Below are 19368 nucleotides of genomic sequence, written 5' to 3'. Positions count from 1 at the left end.
TTGAGCAAGAGTTATGCTGTGAACCCAGGGGCGCATTAACACACAGGCTTTAAGGAGCTGAAGCCCAGGGGCCTACTGGCTGCTGGGAAATTATATTTTTAGAATAATTATTTGTTTATATGGGAGTTTGCAGCAGTGACAACAGCATTCTGTAAACAAACGTAAACACTCATTTTCAGCGATGCCCTGCTTGTAGTAACTAAAATAAATGTTTTAATTTACTCCCTTAATATTTCTCTTGTGACCCGAACATAGGCTAGTGGAAATATAAACATCTAACAGTGTAGTGATTTGTATAATCATATAGAGGTGAAGTGTTTTTTTGTGTTTTTTTTTTTTTTTAAAAAGTAGGTGATTGTAGTTAATTTTTTTTTTGTGCCCGGCCTGTAATAATAACTGACTTATTGTGCAGCAAGTAAGATAAAACTGTTATTTTTTATTGACATTTATACAAAAATACAGTTTTTCACAGTCTGTTTTAAGGGACTAGTTGATAAAAGTAGCAGAAAAAGTAGATAAACTCGCAGCTAGCAGATGTGGAAAATTCCCTCAAGGAATTTTCTCAGCACATAGTGTCCTTGAATTAAGAATGCGGCTCTGAAAGACACAAACATGCCAAAAATGTCAACAGTTTAACAAAGACTGCACATATAACATGTCCAAATACAATACATAATTTGAATTCCTGAAGCTGTATTCAAAATTACCTGTTTCTCTTCAGGTGTTAACAGCCCTTCTACAGCAACCACTTGATACTGTCTGTGTTTTAGACTACCGGGGAATTTGCGCACACGTTGTACCATGGTAGCTGTATCCTGTGACAGCACCTTCCTCATTTCCCTTGGTGCATACCCTGGATCAAAGAGGAGCAGGCATAGGTTGCCATTTACTTTCTGTTCCACTCCTACTATAGAGCGACTGTGGCCTGATCATAAAGACAGGATAACACATATGTCATCTTATAAAGGCAAGTCTGTTTCTATGAGGATAATGCTATCTTGAATGTCATGAGGGAGAATAAATTCACTCTATTTCAATTAAAGGGCTGTATTTTTAATTTTTTTTTTATAAGGGAAATCTTGAAATACCTTGGTGCTGGAGGTATATAGGTGGTAATGTCGTCTGCACTATTTTGGGTGGCAGTCTTGCACCCCTACTGGCAGAATGTGAGAAATACTGTTTCACCCACTCAAACAGTCTGGGGTGTGTGTCTCCTGGGCCAGTGGGCTTGTGAAAATCCACAATTCGGGCTCTAAAATTTTTTTTAGGAAAGTTAAGATGTGAAATTAATAATATTTAAGCTATTTACATGTTCGCAACTATTCAAAAGTTTGAGGCTGGTTTGATTTTTTTTTTTAAATGTTTTTGAAAGAAGTCTCTCACCAAGACTACATTTATTAAATGAAAAATACAGTAAAATATTATTATTGTGATTTTTTTTTTTTTTTTTTTACTAGTTAAAATAACTGTTTTCTATTTTAATATTTATAAAATGTAATTCATCCCTGTGATGGAGAAGCTGAATTTGCACAAATCATCTGCACAAGCACAAATCATTGTGATGTGCTGCTGTGGTGCTCATGAAACACTTCTAATAGTTCCCAATGTTGTGCTACTTAATATTTAATTAGAGAAAGCCTCGATACATGTTTTCAGGAGTCTTTGATGAGCAGAAAATTTACATATATATTTATCTTTCTGACCCCAAACTAGTGACCAGTAGTGTGTGAGTGTAAACTTGGGGTTTCAGTACGTACTTCACACTAAGGGAGGTGAGAACTGCATAAATTTCTGTAGCTCCTATCCAAGCCCGTGTCCCCTGCAGGCGATGGTTGAAGTGTGAAGCACCCTGAGGATCGGCGCCTTGACCCCACGCCTCTTCAACTAAGGCTTGCACTCTCGGAATGCTGGGAACTGAAACTGCGAGGGAAAATTTTATGATGCTGACTGTTACAAGGAAAATCAACAGCAGCCAAGAGAATAACATAATGTTACTGATGTTATACCAGGTAAAAGTTTATACTGCTCCATCCTATGCAAAGATGAAAGAAGCATCTGGAAGTTTCTGTAGCCACATCCCCAACCTTTGTCCCCCTCCGATGAAGAGTAGTGATCCGTCTCAGCACAGAGCCACACATGTGCACAGCCAGAGGCGTCCCTATAGTACCTATACAGAGCTCCCATAAGTCCTGAAATAGAAAGATTAAGTCTATGCCTTGAACTGTTTTCTTTATTTTAATTTTCCAGTTTTTTTCCAACATAAAAAGTAATAGCTTCATAAAACCTAATTATAATACTGCATTATTTTTAATTACTATTATAAATTATTAAGCAATAAAAGACATTAAATTATGTATAATTAAATATATATTAATTAAAAATATTTAAACATGCACTACAGTTCAAAAGTTTGGGTCAGTGAGATTTGTTTCTGAAAGAAATTAATAACTTTATTCAGTAAGGACACATTCAACTAACTTAAAGGGACTGTAAAAACACATAAAAAGTTACAAAAAGTATCTATTAATTTTATTATTATCTATCAAATAGTTCAATTATAAAAAATGTATCACTCTTTACACAAAATATTAAAAAGCACACTGATGAGATAAAAAGATAAAATAACTGAACAGATTTTTAGTCTAATAATTCACTCTCAATCAGACCTGATGTTTTGCTTCTGCCATCATCCACCCCGGAGGCCAGAGATTCAAGCATCTCCGCTTTTTTCCTGTGGAACTCTGCAGGAACCATGTGACCTCGAGACACAGCCCTCTCCATATTCCTCTCCATCTGCTTGCGATAACCACCGCTGTTATCAAGCCCAAACTGCTTCTGTTAAGAGCAGAAGTGTAAAGAAATAATAAAAACATTTTGTAGTGGGTCGATACAAGTAAATATGACAATTTTTACTTTTTAGGTGAACATTTTCTAGAAATCTCCCAGTGACATTTTCTTTAGCTAACCTGGAGCTTCTTAAAGTCCTCTGCTTCCTGTCTAGTTGCAGCCTCCCTCCACTTTTGCTCCTCTTCCTCCTGAAGCTTCCTGGCCAGAGTCAGGTCTTCAGATGAATGTCCTCAAAACACCCAAACCAAATGAACATCAAGTCAGATGTTTTAAGAAACCACAAGTTTCGCTGCACCAGTGGCTTCAACAGATTTCATGTTGATTGATTATAATCGTTTTGATGCATTGTACTTGTAAACAGAACCCACAGAACATATTAGTATCTAAACTAAAATGTAACTTACCAACAATTCTAGAATAAAATTCAAATGCAGTTGCATACTTATTAATAAACACTTACTTGTTACAGATGCTGAGCCATATTCCAGGTGTAGCTCAACATGCTCTTGAAGGGAGGAGCTACTGGAAAAACTCAAAGAACACATTGGACACTCATAGCGCATCACACCTGGAGATCCCAAAAAATACAGTTATAGTTCAGTTTGGCCATTCGCTTTTATTCAGAACTGTCAAAGCGACCACCTTGCTAACTCACCTGATCTACCACTGCTTGTAGAAGACACTTCTGTTAAAGTGCCAACCTCAGGACCAGCCCCTTAAGAAGACAAACCATATCAGACCATCAATCATAGTCAGCTGGTGATAAAAAGGGTGTAAAATAACACCTACAAATATACTTGCTACAGTGATATTTATGTATTGAGGAAAGACACCTGCAGATTGGTCCTGTAGATGAAGCTCAACATGCTCCTGCAGTATAAAGCAGTCTTTGCAGACCAAACTGCACATTGGACATGCAAAGCACCCTTCTTCAACACACAAAGAGAAAATATTAGTTTAATGGCCTAATTTAAGTCAGTTTTATGTTATAAACTCGAGAGCACCTTTAATAGGTGAGGACAAACGCTTCTGCTTTGTTTTTCGCCGCCCATCTTCCCTCTCCTTGCTTGGGTTGTTGCTGGATTTTTGTGTAGTTCTGACCAGTTTTACTGCACCATTCGCTGTGGCTGCTGCAGGTGGTGAACTCTTCAGACTAGTCGAGGTTCCCTGAGAAAGAGAGGTCCCTGTACTCTGTGACTGAGGTGATGCTTGAGATACCGTGTCCATATTTTTCGCATTCACATTGGAAGTCAATGTAGAATTGGGACTTTGAGCAATCCAGTCATTTGAGCTTTTCTGTCCACTGTCAACCACTGTTGCATTCGTGTCCTGGCAGTCTTCCTCTATATGTGCAGTGTTGATGTGGAACTTCATCTCGTCATATGAGACGCCGGACAAAGAGCAGAACGGGCAGGCCACCACATTCTCCATGTGACTCAGGAGGAGATGGGTTCTCATCTCTGCCTCAGATGGGAGCTCTTCACAGCAGATGTCACACACAGGCATTATCACAAGGCTGGATAAAACAAATGGACAAATTAACCATAATAGTATAAGAAAAAAATTTACAGTTACTACAGGTGTTGTTAGTAAACTGTGGCAAATAAAAATGACAAAAAATACAAATGACAAAATTCTTCTGACACAGTTTGAAGAACGTCTAATATTATTTTTTTCTGATTTTATTACCAATAATAGACCTGACAATGATTTTTACATATGAATGGTTGTGGGTTTAATCATACTTTTTGAAAATTAAAATAGAAAGTGAAGGATAAATGGCCAACATATTAAATATATAAAATCTTATATAATATTAACCATACATAACCATTCTTTTCCCCCCCAAACAAACAAACAAACACATAAATAAATAAAGCAGCCCCCCCCCCCCCCCCAAAAAAAATATATATATGGTACACATTTTTTAAATATATTTTATTATAAAGATTATTAATAATGTTTTTTTTTTTTGTTAATTATACTTATAATTCATGTAATTCTACCCATTTGCAATGTTTTTAAATAAGCCATGAAGGAAATTGTAAATTTCTCTCTCTCTCTCTCTCTATATATATATATATATATATATATATATATATATAGTACAATAATACAACAACCATTCATAACTGACGTGATTATATATATATAGTGGTTAAACAAATTAGTATGAAATAAAGAAAGGAACACTAAAGAATAAATAACACTAAACTGGATGAGAAAAGAGAAATATGGGTAACCATTTGTTAATAGTTTTATAAAAAAATATATATATATTATTAATAATACCTATTAGTTTTAAATAATGATAATTTTTCATGTTCTTCTACCCCTGTACAACGTTTGTTTTATGAAATCATATATTTCATTCATAGCAAATATTGTGTGACAATTAATCCACAGCCAAAAGTTCATAATCGTGAAAGGCCTTAATTAAAAACATTTGCAGTAATTACGATATATTACCAGATAAATATTGTTTACCTTGGTAAACCTTGATAAACAGCGGTAAGGGATGCGTTTGTGTTTGGAATGCATTTAAAACGTTATAATCAACTAATAGCAAAACGCTGAGGCAATTTGGCCTTAGTTAACCTGAAATCCGGATTTTCTAAAAACGCACCTGCCGCGACAGAAAAATTCTTTCAACAAACACTGGACCCTCATGCTGCTAACTTACATTTAGAACATCTAAAAGCCTTCTTCCACTGACTTCATGCACAACAGCAAAAATTCAACTCGAATCTATCTCGAAATCGACATTTATATGCAACGTACCTGTTCAGCGGTAGATATATTGACTTAAACTACCAACCGTTTCACTTTCCGTTTATTATTATTGAATGAGGCCGCTCATGAAAACCGGAAACAGCAGCGGAGGTGACGTTCCTCACCAGTGGACGCCATATTGCCCTCAGCTGGAGGAACTCGGGAGGGTCTTGAGAGAAATTTAAAAACACACGGCTAGTACACCCCTTTCCGATCTACGACGAATGGGTGAGATTTATACACTATATACGATGTAAAAGCCTTTTCTTTCCAGGGAGTAAATGAGGCAACGGGGCGTACTGGCAGACTAACGTTAATTAACCATTTTGACGTTTAGTCCAAGCTAGCATAACACGGTTAGTATGTTAGCACAGAGAATGTGGGCAACAGTTTAGGCTTAAAGTGAAAAGACTGAATGATTTGAGAGATTATAAACCAATAACGTATTAACAGTGCGCTAGTGGATTTATGAAACTGATTTGATTTGTGACCCATAACGTTAAAGTATTGGTTTCAGCTGTCCACGAAATGTGTGCTAATGCGCTACTGAAATTGACGAATACCAAGAATATTTAGTTGTTTGATGAGCCAAATAAATTGTGTGGTATTAATATAGATGCTTAGACTTGTATATTTAGAGCTGTGATTACTTATGTAGTATGTGATAAACTGTCTTGGTAAAATTAATCCAGTCCTCCAACCACAGTTCCACACAAAACCAGCTGATCCGATTAAAACACCAGCGTTTACAAGTGCTGCATTTGTGTAAAGTGATTAATTAGAAGTTAGAGAAGATGTCGAAATATGTTTTGCATCTTAAAGGGAAAGTTCCTCCTAAAATGACACTTTTGTAATCATTTATTTACCCTCATGTTGTCCTCTGTTGATTTTTTTTTCTTCTTCTGTGGAAAATAGTAGATGTTGGGACTGACAGCCTCAGTCATCATTCACTTGCAATGCATATTTTTCCTAACATTGAAACTAAAAGGTCACTCAGACTGCCGTTTTGCATAACGTCTCATTTTGTAATCCACTGAATAAAGAAAGTAAAATGACTGTTGTTGCATTATATCTGGCTGTTAAAATTTACATGAAAAAAGTTTAATAAAAGGAACTTATAATCGCTACATTTCAATGCAAATAAATAATAATAAAAAATACATTAGAAATAAATATATACGTGACATTTTTTCCCTATTTTTTTTAATGTCTTATGATATAGCCCGTTCGGCCAAATGAAAGGTCATCATGATGAGACAACGTTGGCCTGCTGGTTTTCAGCATCTCTGCCTAAAAGTTTCTACTACTATATTATTGATCCACTAACTTGCTAAAGACTATTCATGATATGTGTGATACTGTAAATATGAACATCTTTAGTCAAATATACTGGTAATAAATGAGACAAAAGCGGCTGAGGTAAAATGTTTAATTCTAAACTGCTTGTTTGATATGAAAGGAAGCTGAACAACAAAAAACATTGAGCAGATAATGAAGGAAGTTCAGCATGCAAAGTGTCAGTTAGTGCTCAGAGGTGTTACACAGGAAATGCTAGTATTAGCAAGCATAATTGCTTTCAGAGAAACCATTCCTTTTGTCTCCACATGCTGTTTGGCATAAATTATGAGGAGAATTGCATACAGGCTCGACCAGTTGTGATTCTCGTCTGTAATGCTGTAGGCTTATGGTTGATGTGCTGAATAGACAGCAGAAATTGAGTATCAGAATGTGCATCTGACCACATTCCTTTCTCTGGTCTGAAGACGCGATGGCAAGCCCAGGCAAAGAAAGCTATCGAATGAAGAGCTACAAGAATAAAGCCCTGAACCCCCAGGAAATGCGGAGACGGAGAGAGGAGGAAGGGATACAGCTCCGTAAACAGAAGAGGGAAGAGCAGGTTTGTCATCACTTTTTTCTTCCTTATTATACAAGCAAATTAAATTACAGTATTTTTTATGAAAGGTTCATGATATTTTATGGAGTAAAAGTGTATATATTAAAGTGTTATATGGCCGGATATGTTCATTTAATATATCACTTTTGTGTACAAAAGTAACTACTAAAGTAAATCATTCTACCTACTCCACAGCTGTTCAAGAGGAGGAATGTGTCTCTGCCCCCTGGTGATGAGTCCATGCTAGAATGCCCCATTCAGGACCCTGATATCAGCTCCACTGTACCTGTATCAGGTGTAAGTAATTCAGGCAGCAGACCATCTGTTATTGTTGTCAAACAGATGATTGGACTGTAAAGTTCACAGAAAACAGACATATTTGTCAGTACTTTTCCCTTGGGGCTTGGTTATTTGTTCTGCATAATTTTAAGCATATAGAATTGACTATACAGCATTTTGAAAAATAAAATTAGTATAGTTGTGAAAGTGAAAAGAAAAAAAAAGTGAAAGTGACGTGACATACAGCCAAGTATGGTGACCCATACTCAGAATTCATGCTCTGCATTTTACCCATCCAAAGTGCACACACACACCGTGAACACACACCCGGAACAGTGGGCAGCCATTTATGCTGCGGCGGCCAGGGAGCAGTTGTGGGTTAGACGGCCCAAGACTCGAAGCCACAACCTTAGGGTCAGGAGTCAAACTCTCTAATCACTAGGGGACTTCCCCCATGTATATTTTGTATAAATAAGCACTTTATATATATATAAAATAAACAGTTTCCTATTTTTAGATTTTTAAAACAATGTTTATATATATTATATTATATATTATTATATATATATATATATATATATATATATATATATATATATATATATATATATTATATATATATATATATATATATATATGTGTGTGTTTATATTTTTTATTTCTGTATAAATTTTACTTTATTCCTGTGTTGGAAAAGCTGAATTTTCAGCAGTCATTTTCCCCTACCTTTACTGTCATGTGATCCTTCAGAAATCATTCTAATATGCTCATTTGGTCCTCAATTATTTTTTTCTTCTCAATTTCTTATTATTATCAGTGTTAAAAACAGTTGTGCTGCTTACTATTATTTTTGTAGAAACTTTAATAATTTTTTTAGGATCCTTTGTTGAATAGATAGTTCAAAAGAACAGCAGTTAGGACTGGGCAAGTTAACGTGTTATCACACATTAATTGTTTAACGCAGAAAATTATTTTATCGTGCATTAATGCAGTTTTTTTATTATTATGAAAGTCCCGTTGCTCACTGGCTCTGAATACACATACAGACAAACCATAGGTCACAGAAGGAGTGGGATGTTGATCATTACTGAGAGCATTTGGGGTGGGCCAAAGACTGCAGAAGTGTTCACATGGACGCTCCTGAAAAAATTATTTAGGCTAAGCATCAACATTCACAAACCACTGTTCAATGTTTTTTTTTTAAAAGAAAAGAATGCAATATGCTCGTAATCACAGCTTCAGTGGGAAATAGGAAGTTTCCGATAGCATGTGAAGACAGCAGAGAAGCGCTCTCGCTCAGCACAGTGGAGTGCATCGTTTTGTTAACTTTGTGGTTTATTAGTTTATTAGTAGTTTGGGACGCGGTAACACACGGCCCTCTCACTATATATTGCTTTACAGATCTATCGCTTTTGCCGTTCAGAAATGTTCACGTAATCATGCTGCAAATGTATCATAAGATCTGCGCTCTTGCACAGTTAGCATTCCGCTCACACTACATGCGCACCGCGCCTGAGCCCAACTGAACTGTGCTCAGGCCCACCTCCTCCAACCAAGCCAGGAACGGCTAAACAAACGCACAGAGCTATCACACTAGTCAAACGAACTGTGCTTTGGTGGTCAAACGCATTCGGGCACAGTTAAGATTGCCTTGTGTGAGTACACCCTAATTATTCTCCCGCATCCCGCACACACAAGTCTCTACCCACCTGCACCCCCTTCAAGTCTTGTCCCATGTCACATGTTGCATTGGGTCCCATGATTGTGCAGGTCTCTACTTGGAAGGTGGCTGTTATAATGTTGTGATTGAGGCTCTGGACTTTGATCATAACTTGTTTTTCTATAACAAACTAAAAAATATTTTCTATAAAAATGTTAATGCCATGGCAGTGGCAAATAGCTTGTTTTATATTTCATTTGATTACATTAATGTTATAAGTTGAGATTTACAAGAAATATTTTAACTGCTACTATGTAAAAGGAATACTGCTGTAAAAAAGCACCTTATTTGTTTAAAGTGTTTGCCAACCAAATGTTATTGCACTTTTGTTCATATAGCAGTACTTTTAAATGAAAAAAGTGCACAATACACTACTTTTGAATGCATTATTGAATTCTGTGCATAACAATGCGATTAATCGCAGACAATCATGCGATTAAAAATTTGAATTGTTGCCGAGCACTATGTGTGTGAGGGATACAGCTCCGTAACAGAAGAGGAATAGCAGGTTTGTCATCACTTTTTTCTTAAACGTATTATACAAGCTGTGTTGGTGGTGAACAGTATTTTGGATGAACGTTCATGTATATTTTATGGGAGGAAGTGTGTATATATTAAAGTTGTTATTATGGCCGGATATGTTCATTTAATATATCACGTTTGTGTACAAAAGTAAACTACTAAAGTAAATCATCCCTACCTACTCCACAGCTTGTTGCAAGAGGAGGAATGCTGTCTCTGCCCCCTGGGTGATGAGTTCCATGCTAGAATGCCCCATTCAGGACCCTGATATCAGCTCCACTGTACCTGTATCGGTGTAAGTAAGTCAGGGCAGCAGACCATCTGTTATTGTTGTCAAACAGATGATGGACTGTAAAGTTCACAGAAAACAGACATATTTGTCAGTACCTTTTCCCTTGGGGCTTGGTTATTTGTTCTGCTAAATTTTAAGCATATAGGAATTCGACTATACAGCATTTTGAAAAATAAAATTAGTATAGTTGTGAAAGTGAAAAGAAAAAAAAAAGTGAAGTGACGTGACATACAGCAAGTATGGGGACACCATACTCAGAATTCATGCTCTGCAATCTGCATTTTACACCATCCAAGTGCACACACCACACCGTGAACCCACACCCGGAACAGTGGGCAGCCATTTATGCTGCGGCGGCCAGGGGAGCAGTTGTGGGTTAGACGGCCCAATACTCGAAGCCACAACCTTAGGTCAGGAGTCAAACTCTCTAATCACTAGGGGACTTCCCCATGTATATTTTGTATAAATAAGCACTTTATATATATATAAAATAAAACGTTTTCCTATTTTTAGATTTTTAAAACAATGTTTTATATTAATATATATATATTATAGTATATATATAATATATATAGTATAGATATATATTATATATCGATATAGATATTATATATATATATATATATATATATACTATATGTGTGTGTTTTATATATTTTATTTCTGTATAAATTTTAACTTTATTCCTGTGTTGAAAAGCTGAATTTTCAGCAGTTCATTTTCCCCTACCTTTACTGTCATGTGATCCTTCAGGAAATCATTCTAATATTCTCATTTGGTCCTCAATTATTTTTTTTCTTCTCAATTTCTTATTATTATCAGTGTTAAAAACAGTTGTGCTGCTTACTATTATTTTTGTAGAAACTTTAATAATTTTTTTAGGATCCTTTGTTGAATAGATAGTTCAAAAGAACAGCAGTTAGGACCTGGGCAAGTTAACGTGTTATCACACATTAATTGTTTAACGCAGAAAATTATTTTATCGTGCATTAAATGCAGTGTTTTTTATTATTATGAATTCCCGTTGCTCACTGGCTCTGAATACACATACAGACAAACCATAGGTCACAGAAGGAGTGGGATGTTGATCATTACTGAGAGCATTTGGGGTGGGCCAAAGACTGCAGAAGTGTTCACATGGACGCTCCTGAAAAAAAATTATTTAGGCTAAGCATCAACATTCAAACCACTGTTCAATGTTTTTTTTTTAAAAGAAAAGAATGCAATATGCTCGTAATCACAGCTTCAGTGGGAAATAGGAAGTTTCCGATAGCAGGTGAAGACAGCAAGAGAAGCGCTCTCGCTCAGCACAGTGGGAGTGCATCGTTTTGTTAACTTTGTGGTTTATTAGTTTATTAGTAGTTTGGGACGCGGTAACACACGGCCCTCTCACTATATATTGCTTTACAGATCTATCGCTTTTGCCGTTCAGAAATGTTCACGTAATCATGCTGCAAATGTATCATAAGATCTGCGCTCTTGCACAGTTAGCATTCCGCTCACACTACATGCGCACCGCGCCTGAGCCCAACTGAACTGTGCTCAGGCCCACCTCCTCCAACCAAGCCAGGACACGGCTAAACAAACGCACAGAGCTATCACACTAGTCAAACGAACTGTGCTTTGGTGGTCAAACGCATTCGGGCACAGTTAAGATTGCCTTGTGTGAGTACACCCTAATTATTCTCCCGCATCCCGCACACACAAGTCTCTACCCCACCTGCACCCCCCTTCAAGTCTTGTCCCATGTCACCATGTTTGCATTGGTCCCATGATTGTGCAGGTCTCTACTTGGAAGGTGGCTGTTATAATGTTATGATCGAGGCTCTGGATTTTGAGAATAATTTGTTTTTCTATAACAAGCTATAAAATATGTTCTTTAAAAAATGTTAATGCCATGGCAGTGGCAATTAGCTTTGGTTTTATATTTAAGTTGATTACATTAATGTTATAAGTTGAGGTTTCCAAGGAATATTTTAACTGCTACTATGTAAAAGGAATACTGCTGTAAAAAAAGGCACCTTATTTGTTTAAAGTGTTTGCAAACCAAATGTTATTGCACTTTTGTTCATATAGCAGTACTTTTAAATGAAAAAAGTGCACAATATACTACTTTTGAATGCATTATTGAATTGTGTGCATAACAATGTGATTAATCGCAGACAATCATGCGATTAAAAATTTGAATTGTTGCCGAGCACTATGTGTGTGTATATACTGTATGTATGTATGTAATACATGTATGGATATGTAGGTACTTATATAATATTACTAGGAAAGCCATTGAAGTATATTTGTACACGACCAATATTGACACCTTTTTTTTGACACCTTTTTTTTTTTTTTTTTTTTTTTGGTGAATTTAAACTATTTTATGTCAAAAACTACATCTTGGATAAACATTATGTCAATTTGTGCAGGAAGGAGTTATAACCCAAGACATGATTCAGATGATCTTCTCTGAGGATCCAGACCAGCAGCTCATAGCCACTCAAAAGTTCAGAAAGTTACTCTCTAAAGGTTGGTGTCTCATCGACTCATGGATGACAATTGTTTAAAGTCAAGATTAAGATGTTATTAATTTTCTTTAGAGCCCAATCCTCCCATTGATGAGGTCATCAACACATGTGGTGTCGTCAACCGGTTTGTTGAATTCCTAAAAAGGAGTGATAACTGGACTCTGCAGGTAAGAACATTTCATAGCAAGTCTTGCGAAAGCTACTTTGCCATTACAGCCAAGCTTTAAGAGGGTATTGTTGCTTGTTTTGACCAGTTTGAAGCGGCCTGGGCCCTGACCAACATAGCGTCAGGAACCTTCCAACACACCAAGGTGGTCATTCAGACAGGGGCCGTGCCCATCTTTATAGAGCTACTCAACTCAGAATATGAGGATGTACAAGAGCAGGTGATTTTTTGCAGAACTTAGCCTGGTTCATTCCTTTCATCCAATAGCTGGTTTATCAGAACTCCATAGCACCATGAAAGTGATCAGTTGTGTGTAACTGTTTTTTCAGGCAGTGTGGGCATTAGGAAATATAGCCGGGGATAATGCAGAGTGCAGAGACTACGTCCTCAACTGTGGCATCCTGCCTTCTCTTCAGCAGTGAGTGTCCTCTACTGGTCCCAGCACTGTGATTGCTTGTTTATATTTGCTGTTTTTCAGAAAGTCTATGATACCTGTTGAAAGCTAACTGTTATCTCAATGGTGCAGGTCCCTATATCTTTGCTGATAATATCCTCCAGGAAAAATGACATTAAATGGCATGAACACACACAATCCCAAACCCTTCACTAGCAAGTATTCACTAGCTGTGATGTTAAATGCAGACAGGGTAAATAAGTCTGTTTCATGCTTTTAAGAGCCCTCCAAAAACTGGACACTGTTAGAACATCTACTAGGCTATATACTAAAATAAAATATAAGTGAAATACACTGTTTGAAGTTTGAAAATAAAATCTTACCAAGGCTAGTAGACTACATTTACTTGATCAAAAATACATTCAAAAAGTGATATTCAAGATTTAATTTAAATTGAATTTTCAGCAGCCATTTAGAAATTATTCTAATATGCTGATTTGATGCTCAAGACACATTTTCTATTATTCTCAATGTTGCCAAAAAACATTTAGTCCACATACACAGCTATGTTTTGAATGTCCATCAATGGAGAAAAACATATTGGCTCTCTGGACTATGCTACAACCCTACTTGCTGTTCTTTTCTCATTACAAGGATTACGAGGAAATCTCTGTGTGTTCAAGGAATTTAAATCTTGTTGGTAGAAGTCTAATGATTAGGGGCCTTATCCTTATAAAAACAGCTGACGCTGAATAAATCTCACTTCCTAACGTCATTCTGATGTCACAAACTGTTTTTGTTAACCACTCTCAAACCTGCTGGTATGTGCTTTGTGACTTTAGCCAGTGTGCTTGTATTTCACTATGCGACAGCATTTTTCTGCTGTAGTGTGTCTGTTATATAAAAGAGTTTACCATTACCGCCATCTAGTGGTTTGATTACATATTCTTTCCTTGTCTTTGCAGGTTGCTTGCTAAATCAAACCGGCTCACTACCACCCGGAACGCAGTGTGGGCGTTATCCAACCTGTGCAGAGGGAAAAATCCACCTCCGGACTTTGCAAAGGTGGGTTTGCAAACCAGTTCTGGGTAAACCACATTCCAGTTGCATAGTTATCAAATTTCAGTGAAGCACACTAACACTCTCTTTGTGTAAACCAGTGGTTTTTTCCCTTGTAACATGATTGAATGACTGTTGTTTCTTCACAGGTGTCACCATGTCTGAGCGTGCTCTCCAGATTGCTCTTCAGCAGTGATCCTGATGTTCTTGCAGATGCCTGCTGGGCACTTTCATACCTGTCCGATGGACCCAATGACAAAATCCAGACAGTTATTGACTCAGGCGTGTGCCGCAGGCTGGTGGAGTTGCTCATGTAAGGACCAGACATGCTAACTTAATCAGTAAACCATGTGATTTTTTTTTTTATCACTGACACTGACACCTATGTGTTGTCCATTCACAGGCACAGTGATTACAAGGTGGTGTCCCCTGCACTGAGAGCAGTGGGGAACATTGTAACAGGAGACGATATTCAGACCCAGGTAGTACAGGTGTCGTTTATCACATGCAAGGTTGTCTGCATTCTTCTGATTTGTTGTGATGCTCTGTTGTATGTCAGGTGATTCTGAACTGCTCCGCTCTGCCCTGCCTGCTCCATTTACTCAGCAGTCCGAAGGAATCCATCAAAAAAGAGGCCTGCTGGACCGTCTCCAATATCACCGCTGGGAACAGAGCGCAAATCCAGGTACTTTAGACTGAGCGAGACATTATAAGGTTATGATACCATATATATGTTGTGTCTGAACAGCCATGGCTTGATGCTTTTTCTGTTGCAGGTGGTAATTGAAGCCAACATATTCCCAGTGCTAATCGAGATACTGCAGAAAGCTGAGTTCCGCACCAGGAAGGAGGCCGCGTGGGCAATAACCAATGCCACTTCGGGAGGCACGCCAGAGCAGATTAGGTGCACTGTGGGCTTTTTTTTGCTTTGGTTTTTACCTATTCTAGGAATTTAAAAAGATTTATTTTGATTGAGAACCTGTTACCGTAAATTTTCTGAGAATTTTATATAATGCATGCTAAACCACCTGCATACTACCTTAGGTTATCATTTACCCATAATCTGTTTTAAGATAGATGTTTTTTGATTAGACTTATAACAGCCATTAAAGCGCAGAGTGGGATCAAAGCATTATGACACATTTCTGGCCTGTAGATGGCAGTAATAGTCAGACCAGACAGATCTTTAAATTGATTTTTCTTTTGACGATTTTTTATTTTTTTTCACATCATGTGGTTATTTAAATACTAGGGATAGTAACACATAAAGTGCACTTAAACAATAATAAAACCCTTTAAAAAATGAGAACTAATAATCATACACTTAAATTCTGTTAAAAAAAAAAAAAAAAAAAGTAAATATCCAATTTACTTTTGAAGTGGAATTTTTATCTGACACTCCAGGAAGTCCTCAGTTTTTATGCTAGCATCCCCCTCCCCCCCATTTAACCCACATATACGTCTACATTCTAGGAGAGAAAACTGCATTATAGGGTGCTATTTAGATAGATGTTTAGTAAAACAGAAGTTTATAATTGTGCTTTACATGCAGATACTTGGTTTCTCTCAACACCATAAAGCCCATGTGTGACCTGCTGACGGTGATGGACTCCAAGATTGTGCAGGTGGCTCTGAACGGCCTGGAGAACATCCTCCGACTAGGAGAACAGGAGTCCAAACAGAACGGAACAGGCATCAATCCTTACTGTGCTCTCATCGAAGAAGCTTATGGTAGGCATACCTCACCTTTTCACTTAGGTTTATTTGTGTTACTAAAAAATATCAGATTACTCAGTTGTCAAAATAATCAGTGCTTGATTACCAAAATAATCATTAGTTACAACCCTAGATTAGTTAAAATATTTAAAAATACAACTGCATTGTTTTAATTTTTGTTATTAAAAGACAAATATTTTGTCATTGAAAATTTCTTAAAAATAGTATTAAATTGTCTCGTTCTAGTGAACCAAGTATCTGTATTTTGTCTCTAAGTGTATTGTCACACCCCTAGTGTCTATATAGCCCATAACTTTCCAAGTGTATGATATAGCTTTCATTCTCCAAGTCAACCATATATTCATGGAAAAAAAATCAGTTTGAATAAGGAAAACAATAACTTTGCCATAGTATCCTTTCAAATGTTAAAGAAAGGATCCCAGCCCCGCCCCGCCCCGCCCCTGAAAAAAGGCTCAGGATTTTTTTTGCTTTAACCCCTGCATATGCTTTCCATTCGTGCATACAGTGTTTGCAGTGCTGTTTGTTCATTTGTTTATATAATTGTTTTACTGATGTTCCCACACAGGCTTGGACAAGATTGAGTTCCTGCAAAGCCACGAGAACCAGGAGATCTACCAGAAGGCCTTTGACCTGATCGAGCACTACTTTGGCGTGGAGGAGGAGGACGCCAGCATCGTTCCGCAGGTGGATCAGAATCAGGGCCAGTACATTTTCCAGCAGTCTGAGGGACCGATGGAAGGCTTCCAGCTCTAACCCGTATCGCTGTGCTACTGGCCAAGCTTCAGGCCTTGCTTCCTCCGTCCTGCCTGGAGTCTCCGCAGCGCAGGACCTCAGCTCCAGCCTCGCTCCAAGACAGGGAGGCCCGTACCCGCTACTCACAGCAGAGATGACGCCTGCGCCCCCCTAAACCCAACCCACTAAATCGTCCCATTTCCATCCTGCCCATATTCCAAACTCCATTATCGAGAGAGAAAATCTGTGAGATGGACCGAGGAGGGCAAAGCTCAGAGTCTGTTGGGACTTGCAAAAAGCATCTTGCTTTTATTATTACTGTTGTTGATGTTATTACGATTATTAGACTTTGGCACTGGTGTCCTGTAAATTAAACTTTACTCCATATCCCTTGAGAAATGTGAAACTACCTCTTCAATCAGAAAACGAAGTGTGTGACAAGCACCCAGCCTTTAGCTCTGACAGTTCTCTTCTCTTGTGAAGTAAATGCTTCTATGCAAACATGTATTTTCGGCGTGGCAGAAATAACACTGCCAGACACAGTAATTAATGTATTTGCATTGATACATTTGCATTGGATGAATTCCCTGACTTTGTGTGCCAGCACACCAACAGTTTCATGCCATGTTTGTTCACAATGCATCCTGAGTGCGTCAATCCTAGTTACACTATTTATTCTGATGTTTTGTTAACTAGCAGCAAACTGCTGACCTGGGAGATTTAGAGCCGTATTTATTGTGCTTTTTAGAAGGAACTGGTCTGTGGGGTCCAGAGACCAGCGCACAGCCCACTTCCTCTCAGCCCTCGCTTTGCTTATGCTGTTACAGCGTTACAAGCATTGCATGCAATTATTTAAGTGTGGTCATGCGATCACCAAGATGGAGTTGTTTGTATGTATGCATATCATTGGGTTGTTTCTTATCTCACCTGGAAGATGTTCTTTTTTGCGCTGACTGGCTTGAATTTGATTTATTTAATGTTCACATGGTAGAAAGTGTTGAGATTTAGTAAAATGTGTATATTATATATACATTGAGGGTAGAAGGAGGATGTTTTTTAGTGAAATGGTTTTGGTGTGCAGTGAAATACTAATGTAAGGAAAGCGTCTTTCATAACATTTTTCAGTCAAAGAGCTTTTCCTCGTATGGTCCCTACTAGCGCTCAAATTTCCTCTAAGGAATTTATGTTCTAAATCTTGTAATATATCCTTTTTTTTTTTTAATGCTTCAAATGAACTTGCAGGAGATTGCCTTAGTCATGAAACTTGTCTGGCAGAAAGTTCCTCTCAGTTTTCTGTTTTTGGTGTGATTATTTACTTCCTCCTTATGTTCTGCCCATAAATAACTTGCACCCATTCTCCTTTGAAACAAGCTTGATTGATCCAAATAAGAGTTATAATAATGGAAATTCAGTATATTTGCAAAGAAAAAAACCATTGAGATTGTAAAATTAAACTTTATCAAGCACATTCGATTGTGTATAGTTTTGTAAAAATTCTCATGTTTGTACAATGTTTTCTAAGTTTGGGTTTTTTTTCGCATCAGAAAAAAAAAACATCTGTGTTTTAAGTTATCATTGGTACAAACCTACAGTACAGAGGAGATCATTGCTTTCCTCAAGGACAAATGTTGATATTGTGTGAAATGTAGACAAATAAACAGACAAATAAAAAGTTCTGTTACACGTTTAAATAAGTTTACTGTGATTTAATTAAGCAAGGCTGGTTTGCAACAGCGGTTTAACAGTGCTTGTCAATGTCAAAATGATTGAGCCAACACTAGAGTTCAACTGAGATTCTTTGGTATTAAAGGATAGTTAACCAAAAAAAAAAAAAAAAAAAAATTGGAATCATTTACTGACCCTCAAATTGTTGCAAACAAGTATGACTTTTTTCTTCTGTTGATCGTAGAAGATACTTTGAAGAATGTGGATAACCAAACAGTTGTTGGTCCCCATTGATTACAATAGTGAGGGAAAAAATACTATGGATGTCAACAGAGACCAGAACCTGTTAGGTTACCCACGTTCTTCAAAATATCTTTTGAGTTCAGCCGAGGAAAGAAACTCATACTACTAGTTTAAAAGTTCTTGAGAGTGATCAAATAATGGCATAATTTTCATTTTTCAAAAATTTTGGCTGAACTATTCCTTTAAGGGGTAAAATCACAAAGTCCCTCACACAGAACGGTTTCAGCGCAGCCTCAAATCCAATAACTTTAACCTTCAGAGGTTAAACACATCCATGTAATGTATGTTTACATAAAAATGAATTAAAATGCAACACAATGGAACGCAGAAACTCCAACTAATGAATGGCGAAATCATGACGTAGAATACCAAGAAAACACTTGAACAGAGGTATCAACATCAAAACACGGAGATGGAACTGGATTAATTGTCAAATAATAGGCTAATGTTCTATAATTAAAATACTA

The 19368-nt window shown here is 37.2% G+C and overlaps 2 protein-coding genes across 8 annotated transcripts; one reads left to right on the top strand and one right to left on the bottom strand.

Moving 5' to 3' along the window:
* Positions 1 to 416: 416 nt before the first annotated feature.
* zup1 (zinc finger containing ubiquitin peptidase 1) lies at positions 417 to 5783 on the bottom strand. Of its 6 annotated transcripts, none has more exons than XM_042741274.1 (12): positions 5666 to 5783; positions 3852 to 4363; positions 3681 to 3776; positions 3503 to 3562; positions 3308 to 3415; positions 2967 to 3076; positions 2667 to 2835; positions 2007 to 2189; positions 1758 to 1920; positions 1089 to 1252; positions 708 to 925; positions 417 to 597 (listed from the first exon to the last, which is right to left on the bottom strand). In XM_042741274.1, the coding sequence occupies exons 2-12, from the start codon at positions 4351 to 4353 to the stop codon at positions 550 to 552; spliced, it is 1821 nt and encodes a 606-aa protein (XP_042597208.1). In that variant the 5' UTR covers positions 4354 to 4363; positions 5666 to 5783; the 3' UTR covers positions 417 to 549. The 6 variants fall into 6 exon arrangements, with proteins under 6 accessions (XP_042597208.1, XP_042597207.1, XP_042597211.1 ...); XM_042741273.1 differs by having other exon boundaries at positions 5629 to 5759; XM_042741277.1 differs by having other exon boundaries at positions 1758 to 1914; positions 5629 to 5759.
* Positions 5713 to 18624, top strand: LOC109109307 (importin subunit alpha-6). 2 transcript variants are annotated; one of them, XM_042741279.1, is made up of 14 exons: positions 5713 to 5847; positions 7383 to 7516; positions 7709 to 7810; positions 12747 to 12846; positions 12918 to 13012; positions 13100 to 13231; positions 13341 to 13429; positions 14371 to 14470; positions 14614 to 14777; positions 14868 to 14946; positions 15024 to 15149; positions 15241 to 15368; positions 16017 to 16195; positions 16767 to 18624. In XM_042741279.1, the coding sequence occupies exons 1-14, from the start codon at positions 5844 to 5846 to the stop codon at positions 16952 to 16954; spliced, it is 1620 nt and encodes a 539-aa protein (XP_042597213.1). In that variant the 5' UTR covers positions 5713 to 5843; the 3' UTR covers positions 16955 to 18624. The 2 variants fall into 2 exon arrangements, with proteins under 2 accessions (XP_042597213.1, XP_042597214.1); XM_042741280.1 differs by lacking the exons at positions 5713 to 5847; positions 7383 to 7516; positions 7709 to 7810 and adding an exon at positions 10234 to 10329.
* The last annotated feature ends 744 nt before the right edge of the window (positions 18625 to 19368 follow it).

The sequence above is a fragment of the Cyprinus carpio genome, chromosome B16 (assembly GCF_018340385.1).
Source record: "Cyprinus carpio isolate SPL01 chromosome B16, ASM1834038v1, whole genome shotgun sequence".
Taxonomy (NCBI): domain Eukaryota; kingdom Metazoa; phylum Chordata; class Actinopteri; order Cypriniformes; family Cyprinidae; genus Cyprinus; species Cyprinus carpio.
This window is presented reverse-complemented; position numbering and strand designations above follow the sequence as displayed.

What these genes read in the sequence shown, in the direction of transcription:
- LOC109109307 (XM_042741279.1), top strand. An exon ending in GTGATAACTGGACTCTGCAG is followed by an intron (nt 13,013 to 13,099) that starts GTAAGAACATTT and finishes TGTTTTGACCAG; the next exon opens with TTTGAAGCGGCCTGGGCCCT. An exon ending in ATGAGGATGTACAAGAGCAG is followed by an intron (nt 13,232 to 13,340) that starts GTGATTTTTTGC and finishes CTGTTTTTTCAG; the next exon opens with GCAGTGTGGGCATTAGGAAA.
- zup1 (XM_042741274.1), bottom strand. Translation starts at nt 4,353, where the DNA reads ATGCCTGTGTGTGACATCTGCTGTGAAGAGCTCCCATCTGAGGCAGAG. An exon ending in TTTGTCCTCACCTATTAAAG is followed by an intron (nt 3,777 to 3,851) that starts GTGCTCTCGAGT and finishes TGTGTGTTGAAG; the next exon opens with AAGGGTGCTTTGCATGTCCA. An exon ending in TACAAGCAGTGGTAGATCAG is followed by an intron (nt 3,416 to 3,502) that starts GTGAGTTAGCAA and finishes TGGGATCTCCAG; the next exon opens with GTGTGATGCGCTATGAGTGT.